The sequence below is a fragment of the Erinaceus europaeus genome, chromosome 9 (assembly GCF_950295315.1).
Source record: "Erinaceus europaeus chromosome 9, mEriEur2.1, whole genome shotgun sequence".
NCBI classification, from domain to species: Eukaryota; Metazoa; Chordata; class Mammalia; order Eulipotyphla; family Erinaceidae; genus Erinaceus; species Erinaceus europaeus.
Window position 1 is genome coordinate 100191288 of NC_080170.1, and position 12707 is coordinate 100203994.

Here is a 12707-nt window from a genome sequence, read left to right on the forward strand (position 1 = left end):
ATAACTGGGAGCAAACTAATAAAGGTTGCACAAATCATTCTCAACATTTGTACAGAAAAGATTAAGACTCAATTGAAGGTCACAGAGGGAAACTTGAAAATGAAGATGACCACCATGACCAGTGATGGAGAAATATTCTAAACTACTGAAAGCATGACAATTTCTTCCTAGTTATCTTAAACTTCAATACAATGTTAATAAATATTAACATAATTTTCCTCATGATAATGAGATAAAAATCTAGATACTAAAGAAACAATCCACGAATAGCTAGAAAAATTTCAGAGGTCAAAAAGGTATGAGGGTAAATTATTGTAAAATGCATACATTTTTATTGAGTGATTATTTTTAGATTATAATTATTAAAGCCAGAAGTTATTGGTACAGGGATAGGCAAATTGATTATTGTCAAACAGTCCTGAAACTATTTTAATCATGATGAAGAGATTTTAATAAAACACTGCTTACTTTAAATATCAAAATAATGAATATTATGTTAAGGAAATGTATAATGTCATATTAAAATTCTGTTGTCTGGAAAATATCTAAATTTCATAAATATAAATATAGCTGGGGAGGAGGCAACTACATCTGTGATAGTGACCAAAGAGATAATACATTCTATTAGGGAGAAGAGACCAAATAGGCCTTAACTTACATGCATATTTCTTTTTATATATCTGAAACAATTAAGTCCATGCACACAACTGTTTTTATCTAAAGAGGGAAGGGATATTTTTGTCTGTTACATCATTCTATACAATTTTTATAAGTTGAAAATTTTAGGAACTACAAAAAAGAAAAAATATTGACACATCCGACTTTGTTGATAATTTTATATGTACTTAGCCTGTATTTTCTATCTTTAAACCACTTCTAACTTTTCTCTATGTACATAAAATAAAAACAAGGTTGAGAAGAATTACTATATTTCATGAAAAAAAATTATTCTGGGTTAAAAGATCACATAGTTTGGAAACCACTGGTTTGGAGAACAGTCAAATACTTTTACAATACGTTTACAATTGTGAAAACAAGTATATTAGTGTATACACTTCTTAGTGTAATATGTGTCTATAATTGCTAACTTACTTAAAAATCATGCCATTCAATTGGTTTATTCATGTTCATGGTAACTTTAAAAAGAATCTATTAAACTCCCAAATAGAAAAAAAAAATCACGATCAAGTACTAGAAGTACAAATTATCCATGTCAGTGAATGATTTGTGAAACAAAGAGATGTTATTCTTTTTTTTTTTTTTTTTTTTGCTTCCAGAGTTATCACTGGGGCTCAGTGCCTGTACTAGGAATTCACTGCTCCTGGAGGCCATTTTTCCCATTTTGTTGTGCTTGTTGTAGTTGTTATTGTTATTGTTGCTGGATAGGACGGAGAGAAGTCGAGAGAGGAGGGAGGAGAAGAAAGGAAGAGAGAAAAATAGACACCTGCAGACCTGCTTCACCACTTGTGAGGCGACCCCCTGCAGGTGGGGAGATGGGGTCTCTAACCAGTATCCTTATGGCCCTTGCGCTTTGCGCCACGTGCGCTTAACCCTCTGTGCTACTGCCCAGCATCCGAGAAATTCTTCTAAACCACTGACAAACTGGGGGGGAAAAACAGTAAAGTCTTTATAAAAATTTTAATGAAAAATAACAAGTCAACTTTGTGCCATATTGCAGTTTAAGATAAGTGTGATATAAAAATAATCTATAATTTATAGGTTTTAAAAAGAATATTGGGTTCAATTTCTCTCTCAGTGCATACTCCGCAGCACTCTCTGCCAGCTGATTTTATCAACTTCCCAGTACCTAGCTTTATACTGTTAGCAAAACAATTGCTTTTAAAAAATAAATCAGTTCCAATTCCCAAGTGGTAAATAATTTCTGAAAAGTGCTGCATTTTCTCTAGGGTAATTTTTCATTTTTGTCAATTGTTCGCTACCATGAAAAAAAAGTTACAAGACTACATACGAAAAATAGCTTCAGGACCTGTATAAGTGTGAGTCAGAGTTGCCTAAAACATCAAACCACAACTCTCCTAGGCTTTTCCAATGTTAGCTGATTAGCTTTGGGCCTTGCTAATACAGCTAGCCTCCTGATGGAAACTAATGTCAAAATTTGGGCCGTAATGCCTTTGACCAAATCTCCATGCAATGATAATTTCTCTTTTCAACATAGAAAATGAAAGAAAAAATTGATGTAATTATGTTGGTAATTTAAAGGGGGGGGGAGAAAATATATCAATACTTGAAGCAAAAAGAATGAAAGGCTTGAACCAGGAAGATAATAATCTGCACTCTCAATTCCATTATGCCAAGAATAAAAAAAAAATCTTATAGGTAAAGGTTACTAAGCAGAGGTTTCCAAATATTGTGTCTAGAATCCAAAAATAGAAGCCTTCCAAATGTTCTCTTTGCTATCTGATTAAAAAAAAAAAGTCTCATTAACAAAGGTGCTTTGTATTTTCTTGCATCATTCAAATTTGTAGACACTGGTCACTGGTATTGCCCAATAAGCTAGCAGAGAAGATTCTCACAAACATGAAAACATAATTTATGCATATGTAGTTGGAATATCTATTAAGCCTCAGGAGGAAATCAACTACCATCATGAAGAATATTGGTGACAACTACCAAAGATCCTAGTTTTGTCTCCTACCAGTGAAGTCATCTCTTCTAAGATACCGCTTTTATACCCAATGCTTAGCATTTTCCTCGTTGTATCGCCCCCACCAACCCATTATATATATATATATTTTTTTTCTGCCTCCAGGGTTATTGCTGGGACTCGGTTCCAGCACTATGAATCCACTGCTCCTGGAGGCTATTTTTTCCATTTTGTAGCCCTAGTTGTGGTTATTATTGTTATTGTTGCTGTTGTTGTTGTTGGATAGGACAGAGAGAAATCAAGAGAGGAGGGTAAGACAGAGAGGAGGAGAGAAAAACACCTGCAGACTTGCTTCGCCACTAGCGAAGCAACCTCCTTGCAGGTGGGAGCTAGGGGCTTGAACTGGGATCCTTACACCGATCCTTGCGCTTTGTGCCATGTGAGCTTAACCTGCCACGCTACCACACATCCCCCCCATTATATATTTTTATCTCCTTCCTTACGTCTGGCCTGTTGTCACTACTGAGGTCATCACTTACCCTTCTCCAGGTATACCAGCACCTAGAGTGAAGACAACATAGGAGACAGATCCAATCAGCATCTGACTAGTGCCATAGTTTCTTCTTCCCTGTTTCTCCTGATGATGTGTGATAAATTGGTTTGACTCTAGGGTCCATCACTTATGGCCCTCTCTTTTCTCTATTCGATAGTTAATTAGCAAGAGGATCCTGTGATCAGAAGTTTCTATCTACAGTCATTAAAAACCATAAAATCATTTCAGTTGTAGATTGTCAAATTTCTGTAAGAATTTTCATTAATTCTCTTAATATTACCAAACTGAGATTTTTTAGTCACTAGCAGTATGATATATATATATATATATATAATGTATATTACAAGTTTATCAAGTATGATGATTAATCTTAACTACATTGAGCCACAGGCTACCAGCATATGTTATAACACTATTCTGGGTCTGTATATAGGGTATTTCTGTATGAAACTAACATTTATACACATGCAAAGCAAATTGCAAAGCCGGGTGGTGGTATACCTGGTTAAGCACATGTTACAATGTTCAAGGACCTAGGTTCAAGCCCCCAATCCCTACCTGCAGGGGTAAAGCTTTTCAAGTGGTGAAGCAGTGCTGCAGGTTTCTCTCTCAATCTCTCTCCTCTCTCCTCTCTCTCTCTCTCTTCCCATTCCCTCTTACCTAATAAATAAATAAAATTTTAAAATAAAAGCAAATTGCCCTTCCTAATGCAGAGGGACCCCATTTAATTAGTTGAACTGAACAGAATAAAAAGTAATCCCTAGTTGTGGGCCAGAGGCACTGTATGTAAAATATTTGAATATGAATCAAAAGAAATTCCTCCCAGAACACCTTTTAAGCTAGGACATTGGTTTATGCCTACCTTAGAACTAGGACTCAGACATTCCTCATGGATCTAGAACTTGCAGACTTTCAAACTGGAACTACCAACTCCTCTGTGCATCAATTTCCCAATTGCTGACCTTGAGACTTTTCAACCTCCATAACTGTATAAGCCATTTTCTTTTAAAAAATCTTTTTGTATGCATACATTCTATTACATTATTTTTTTCAGAAAGCCTGACTAATACACTGATATTCTACTAAATCCTAGTATTTATTTTGTTTACTACTTAAGTATATTTTCTTCTAACTTAAAATGTGTGTTCCTTTATATTAAAGGTCTACCCACATGTAAATAATTGAGGAACCTCAGTCCCAAAAGCAAATTTTTTCTAAGTTTTCTCTTCTCATAATTATGGAATGAAAACAAGTGTGTGTTAGCCCAAAAGCCCACACTGACATGGCAGAAACCTCTTCAAATAGTTATAATTCTCTCCTGCCACATGACCTGGAGACCTCTTGAAACATGCCTCATTCATTCTCAGGTAAGTGTCTCCATGGACATCTTCCCTGCTCATCTCCCTTCAAGAAGTGTACTATCTTTCATTTTCCACATCTGACACAGCCTCTCATAAATTATCATATCTATGATGCTCCAAAAGATGGTTAATGATTCTCAAAGATACAGAGTAGTACTCACTACTGCCAGACCAAATTCTTCCTGAGTCAGGAAAAGGCTTTCTCTTCAACTCTGTCACACCTCAGAACAAGGATGACCACTGCAAATGAATAGAATTGTCATGAGACACTCTGCAACTCTGGGCATAAGTTCAGCTCCAGTTTGTATTTCCAGTTTTCACTTTTCCCTCAAACTTTTTAAAAATCATAAGCTCAGTTGCTATCAGAGCTCAAAATAAAAGTAGGGTATACTTTACCCTCCAGTGGGCTCATGGCTCTGCCTCCCAATGCAAGTCATCAATTAGAAAGCACAACACTAAGAGACTTCATTATGTCATCACTCTCTCTACAGCATTAGAAAGCATATTTACACACCTATGGACATCTAATCTTTGATAAGGGGCCCAAAGGATTAAATGGAAAAAGGAGGCTCTCTTCAGTAAATGGTGCTGGGAAAACTGGGTTGTAACATGCAGAAGAATGAAATTGAACCACTTTATCTCACCAGAAACAAAAATCAACTCCAAATGGATCAAAGACCTAGATGTCAGACCAGAAACAATCAAATACTTAGAGGAAAACATTGGTAAAACACTTTCCCACCTACACCTCAAGGACATCTTTGATGAATCAAACCCAATTGCAAGGAAGACTAAAGCAGAAACAAACCAATGGGACTACATCTAATTGAAAAGCTTCTGCACATCCAAAGAAATTATTAAACAAATGAAGAGACCCCTCACAGAATGGGAGAAGAACTTCACATGCCATACATCAGACAAGAAACTAATCACCAAAATATATAAAGAGCTCAGCAAACTTAGCACCAAAAAAGCAAATGAACCCATCGAAATATGGGCATAGGATATGAACAAAAGATTCACTACAGAGGAGATCCAAAAGGCTAACAAGCATATGAAAAACTGCTCTAGGTCACTGATTGTCAGAGAAATGCAAATTAAGACAACACTAAGATACCTCCTCACTCCTATAAGAATGGCATACATCAAAAAGGACAGCATCAACAAATGCTGGAGAGGTTGTGGGGACAGAGGAACCCTTTGACATTGCTGGTGGGAATGTAAATTGGTACAGCCTCTGTGGAGAGCAGTCTGGAAAACTCTCAGAAGGCTAGACATGGGCCTTCCATATGATCCAGTAATTCCTCTCCTGGGGTTATACCCAAGGACTCCATAACACCCAATGAAAAAGAGGTGTGTACTCCTATATTCATAGCAGCACAATTCATAATAGCTAAAACCCGGAAGCAACCCAGGTGCCCAACAACAGATGAGTGGCTGAGAAAGCTGTGTTATATATACACAATGGAATACTATGCAGCTATCAAGAACAATGAACCCACCTTCGCTGACCCATCTTGGACGGAGCTAGAAGGTATTATGTTAAGTGAGCTAAGTCAGAAAGATAAAGATGAGTATGGGATGATCCCACTCAACAATAGAAGTTGAGTAAGAAGATCTGAAAGGGAAACTAAAAGCAGGACCTGACCAAATTGTAAGTAGGGCACCAAAGTAAAAACCCTGTGGTGAGGGGTAGACATGCAGCTTCCTGGGACAGTGGGGGGTGGGATTGGGTGGGAGGGATTGGTCACAGTCTTTTGGTGGTGGGAATGGTGTTTATGTACACTCCTAGCAAAATGTAGACATATAAATCTCTAGTTAATTAATACGAGAGGGGGAAAAGTAATTGTATGTCTCAAAGTTTTTCAAAACACAAAATGAATCGTTTCAATATATAGGCTGTGTAATTGATATGCGGACTCTCTCAAAATCCTAGACCAAGTAGATCAGAAGCAACCAATCGCACAGCTATATACATGATACTGGGTACTGTACAGTACACCCTAACAAAAGGATTTTTCAAAGTTAACCCAATTACCAAATAATGTGATGATAACATTAACTAACGATAGTCTTTTTGAACCCTAAGACAGCAGGAACCTCACATCTCCACTAAGAGCCTCTACTTCCCCCCAGTCCTGGAACCCTTGGATAGGGCCCACTTTCCCGTATGCCTCTCCCAATCCATATCAAATAATATTGCATCTGCCGATCACAACCTAACCAACACAACGATTGCCACCTCAACATGCTTCACTTCAGACTGTGTCCAGAGACTTCACATGTGGAATGACAACCCTTCAGCTTCATTACTCGTGTGAGACCTTTCCTTTCATAGTATACTCTAATTCCATCTCAGGTGGTTCACTTTCTAACAAAGTCCCAAAACCTTGATATACACCAGTTTCTGTGAGAGAAAGCATATGTTCATACGTATCCATAAACTACTGCAAAATATATACCTGAAAGCAAAAGTACACTAGAGTTTGCAGTGAGTACTCCCCTAACACTTCCTCTCCACTATTCCAAGCTTTGGGTCCATGATTGCTCAACAATTTGTTTGGCTTCCTATGTTAACTCTCTTTTCAGTCACCAGGTTCCAGATGTCATCAGGATGCAGGACAGGCTTCCCTAGACTGAAGACCCCACCAATGTGTCCTGGAGCTCTGCTTCCCTAGAGACCCACCCTACTAGGGAAAGAGAGAGGCAGACTGGGAGTATGGACCGACCAGTCAACGCCCATGTTCAGCGGGGAAGCAATTACAGAAGCCAGACCTTCTACCTTCTGCAACCCACAATGATCCTGGGTCCATCCTCCCAGAGGGATAGAGAATGGGAAAGCTATCAGGGGAGGGGGTGGGATATGGAGATTGGGTGGTGGGAATTGTGTGGAATTGTACCCCTCCTACCCTATGGTTTTGTTAATTAATCCTTTCTTAAATAAAAAATAAAATTTAAAATATATTTTTAAAAAGAAAGCATATTTAATATTTTTTTCATGTTTCCACTGTCTACTGCTCTGGTCCACATCGTAGTGGAAAAACACCACAGTACTTGCAATAGGGGATAGACTCCAGCCTGGGTTGCTGACATGACAAAGCAGGCAGACCTCAAGGTTAGCTATCTTGCAGGCTCCAAGTTTCTTTCCTAGTATTTGTAAAAATAGAGATAGAATGCTGAGAACAGGGCAGTTAAGTAGCTTTTAAAAACAGCACTACTTTAAAGATATTGATTAACAATTATTTTATTTAACAATCATCTTTTACATGTCATCATACCTTACCCCTGAAGTGCAAAAAACAGTTTGAGGTATTAAAACTGAAGGAACATTTGCATGTATTTTGTGAGGTTTTCGCACTATGGTATTGGAATATTCAATATAACTAAACACAGCATACAACTGCAGGTCTATAAAGACAAAGTTATACAGAACAAACCTGATTTGTCTCCCATTTATAATGAAAAGGTGGCAAAAGTGGTATAAAATCAGGTTGTTTACAAAATAATATGACCATTATTCAGTTTTATTGTAAGGTGTAAAGAATTTAAAAGATCAGCACGAAATAGTAGTCATCTCAAAAGCACAAAAATCAAACTAACACCTCAATTCCTTAATAAAATGTTCTATTCATCCATCATGATTCTAAAATAAAAGGCAATTCACACAAAGTATCTGAAATTGATTTAGCAGAAGAGTTCAGTAATACCAATATACTAGGGTCACCTAAGTAGTGTGGTCCAGTTTTTTACTGTAGAATTTTTACCTTTGAATTAGAAAATTTGTTAACACAGATAAAGTTCTAGATGATCACTTCAAAGTTAATTTAATAACAAAGGGAAGAGGAAATGGGATTTTCAAATGCTAGACTTCTTTATATAAAAGAAATTATCCAAAGGAATGGGTACAGATAGTGGCGCATCTGGTAGATTGGTAGATTGCACAAAGACCTGGGACCAAGCCCTGAGTCCTCAACTACATAGGGGAAACTTGGCAATCAATGAATCAGTACCGCAAGTGTTTCTCTCTTTCCCTACATACTTTCAACTTTCCTCTCAATTTCTGTCTTTATTAAAAAAATACCAAATACTTTCCAGATCCAATCTCATCCTTTCTATATATGCACTTTCAAATAGAAAGTTGAATCAACTATGTCGTTGATTATTTTTAATATGAATATGTTCTGGTGAACTATTTGGACAAACTGGAGAAAAGGGTTATTTATTTATTTTTGATTTGGTGATTGAGTTAATTATTAACCTAAGACTGGAGAACTTCATTTGAAAGAAATCTTAAATTACACAGCAATTTGCATTCAGTACAGTAAATTATGTCCTGAATATTGAATCACACATGTTGAATAAAAATTAGTCTCAACAGTTTTTACAGTAAAAAATAGCACTTCTACAAGCTACACAGGCTGTTTTGGTGTATGTCACCAACTATTTATTTTCTCATTTAATCAGCTTTGTAGATTGGTTGAATAATTTTTTTTTTCTGTAGAGATGATGTCATGGCTGGAAAAAAGACCAGAAAGCTGGATTAGGGAAAAGAGTAGCTCCCAAATATGGGAAAGGTGTATAAATATTGTTGACTATAAACTCCATCAATTTGATCTGATCTGGGGTCTATATTCAGCTTAGGAGCCTATGTGACCTCTGCATCCCTGGAGATCTGAGCTCACATTCTGTGGTCATGAGTAGGAATGTTCCAAGCTGCCCCAACATCAGGGCCCATCTTTCTCAGGTGGAACATAGAGTATCTTGTCTTTCACCTGCATATCAGATGTCAGACTCAGGAAAAAAAAAAAAAAAACTAGTATAGTCATGGGCTCTCTGGAACATAACTAAAATAGGATTACTATCTACAAAATGGAGGACCCCCCCCCCAACTTTTCAGCTTAACTATTCCAGCCTTTAGGTTCGTGACTAGTCAACAACTTGTTTGGCTTTATATGTTCACTCTTTTTTCAGTCATAAGATTCCAGATGCCAACATAATGTCAGCTGGACTTCCCTGGGCAGACGCCCCACCAATGTATTCTGGAGCCCTGCTTCCCCAGAATCCTGCCCCACTAGGGAAAGAGAGAGACAATCTGGGAGTATGAATCGACCTGCCAATGCCCATGCTCAGCAGGGAAGCTATTACAAAAGACAGACCTTCCAACTTCTGCACCCCATAATGACCCTAGGTCCATACTCCCAGATGGACAAAGAATAGTAAAGCTATCACCTATCATGGAAGGGGATAGGATATGACATTCTGGTGGTGGGAATTGTGTGGAGTTGTACCCCTCTTATCCTATGGTTTTTGTCAGTGCTTCCTTTTTATAAATAAAAAATTTTAAAAAATTGATGGTGTTATTTGGTTGATTTTTACTTTTATGAAGGATATGGATTGCTTAATACATGGTTATTATTTTTTGTAAAATTGTAAAATTCTTTCAGTGTATTGTTAGAGGGATGAAACTTTTATCCATGGCAATGATTATATCATCAAGAAAACACTTTAAAAAGAAAGCCTCCTCCAAACTATTTGTTTTGCCAACATCAGAAGTTTGTAGGTACAGAAGCATTTTTTTTATGGAGACTCCAACAAAGTTCTGCAAAACTCCTTTAGCCTGTTTCCTTTTTTTTTTGTAGGAATAAAACGGATCTAGTTTCCTGAAAACTCACATGGGGCCAAAGCAAAGGACACATGGAAGGGGATTTCAATGGATGAAAAGAGCACTGTGGTTCTGGTGTTGAGATGGTGGAAAAAGTTCTAAACTGGTGTGGGGGAAGGGTAGTAGTGAGTGTTTTGCAGACACTTTATCATGCATGATAATAAATTTTACCAATGTGTCAACAGCTATTTTGTAAACCTTTTACCTCCTTCCTAATAAAATGATTTTTTAAGTTTTTTATTAACTTTATTTATTGGATAGAGATAGAGAAAAGCTGAGCATGTAGGGGGCGAAGAGAGGGAGAAAGACAGTGAGACACCTGTAGCCCACCACTTGTGAAGCTTCCTCTCTGTATGTGGACACCAGGGTCTTGAACCTTGTGCACTGTAATGTATGTGCTCAACCAGGCATGCCACCACCTGGCCCATAAAATGATTTCTTTAATGGTCATGAAAATGTCTTCTTCCTACGGTTAGTTTGCTTTCCCATAAAAGAGTTTTGAATTAAGAATGCTCTTTGCAGTTGTCTCACTGCTAGACACATAGCTGTTACAGCAGCTGAGCTGGTTCCTTGGGAGAAGTAACAGCATGCACTGGAGTTCTCACATCAATGGGCAAAACTGATCCCAGCCTTTCCTGTCCAAATGAATAATGGTTTAGGTTCATTTAGTATTTTGCTGGAAGTTAAGGAATGTTTTTACTATTTGTTACATAAGCGAATGCTCTAGGTGAAGCTCTATTTCCAACAAGGCTTCTTAAGAGTTAGAATATCATGTGGGCTAGGGGACAGCTCACCTGTAAGAACATACACATCACCATGTTCAAGCCAGGCACAAACCTCCAGCCACCACATGAGAGCACCAGCAGGGAAGAAGCTTCACCAACAGTAGAATTGTGCTCATAGTTGCCTTTTCTCTCTGCCTCACCTTACATATGGCTCCCTCTCTGTATTTCACTCTATATATTAAAAACAAAAGTCATCAGGCATGGAAATCAGCCAAAAACACAAGAGTGTATAGAACAAGTAATTATATCTCCGGTGTCCAAGTTGGCATATCCCTAAGCTTAATATACCTGGAATAAAACAAAAACCAGCTTTCATTTTGGAACTACATATTAAATGCCATCATGTTGAGATTTAATACTTTGGGGGAAAGTGCAAACAATTCCATTTTATTTTCTGCCAACCTTTTATCCCTAGAACCAAGGATGAAAAGAAAACTGAAATAAAATGAAGTATGCTTGACTCTATAGGATCTGAGTCCTGATGTGTTCTGATTGTCAGTAAACTCATTGATGCCATACAAATAGGACAGACCACATATATAAGTGACAAGAACAATATTATCAAATTCTTTCACTATCTCTGGCTGACAAGCTACACTGTGAAAACTATTCAACCTACATATATCAAATGCTGGCTGGCAGTCAGTTTAGATGGAACACTGACTGTAGTCACATACAGTATACTCAGTGAAGCCTTCTCCCTAGACCAGGGGCCTACTACATTCAGTCAAAGACTGGATTTCTTATGCCATTTAACACCAAACTGGCAGGTGTCTTTCTTTGTAGAAGGGCCAATGAGCAGAGAAGAAGGGCAAAGCTCATGACTCCCAGAATGATCATTCCTGATATCAGGGCACTGGTGATAGCATTCAGCTGGAAAGGAGTTTCACTTGGAGAACCTAAAAGAAATAAAACACACACAGTTGAAAGGTCCAATACTAGATTTATATTACCTCCTCTGAATTTATATCTGCAGAACATCTGTCACTGGTACACCATAGAATAAAAGCATGACACAGAAATATGCTACAATCTATTTGACTATAACTCAAATTATATGGAAAGGATTATATGGAAGAAGGTCTGGACTGCCAGGCAATCAAAAACTATCATCATTTAAAGTTATATGAATTTGACCCAGAGGTCACATATGAGTTCAGAAGTCCTCTGTGAATTATTACTTAAGATACAACAAATATAAAAATACGCAATTTTATTTCTGATATGTTTTAATGTTCTTACCAAGCTGAGAGTTGTTGGTTGGAGTTTCATCTGGAGGGGGGAGAAGAAAGAAGAGAAATATTATTTCCAAATATCCCCCTGTGATTATATAATTCTATAACTGCTTTTAATCTAGACATCACTCCATTTTCAACCACAAGTTTCCTGGGAAAAAAAATAATGAAAGTCTTTCTAACCATTCTGATTCCTTCCTCCACACTCCCGAGACACTGTCATCTATCTCTTCCCCTAGCTCACACTTTGTGACTGCCCTGGGCACACAAATATAATTGCAAAATTTACTGTACTATATTCTTTCTTGCCAATTTGAATTCATCATTAGCTCTTCAGTCAGGTTAGTGAGCGAAATAGTGGTTAACAGCTATTACATTTTATAGCCTTCTAACATGCCATTTGTTATTCTGTTAATAGATAAATATTCATTATTTAGTGCTGCTGTTTTGTGTTGCCAATTTACCCATAATAATTTGCAAAAACATCACCTGAAGTTCCAAGAAGA

At 37.3% G+C, this 12707-nt stretch overlaps 1 protein-coding gene across 2 annotated transcripts in view; it reads right to left on the reverse strand.

Moving 5' to 3' along the window:
• Window positions 1–7747: 7747 nt before the first annotated feature.
• The window catches only part of ZPLD1 (zona pellucida like domain containing 1), a 55305-nt gene continuing 50345 nt past the window's right edge, over window positions 7748–12707 (reverse strand). For both annotated transcript variants that reach the window (XM_007532613.3, XM_060198434.1), the window contains exons 9-10: window positions 12209–12238; window positions 7748–11865 (exon numbers count right to left, since the gene is read on the reverse strand). In XM_007532613.3, coding sequence (XP_007532675.1) covers window positions 11690–11865; window positions 12209–12238 — 206 coding nt within the window. In that variant the 3' untranslated portion in view covers window positions 7748–11689. The remainder of the gene's footprint in view (window positions 11866–12208; window positions 12239–12707) is intronic.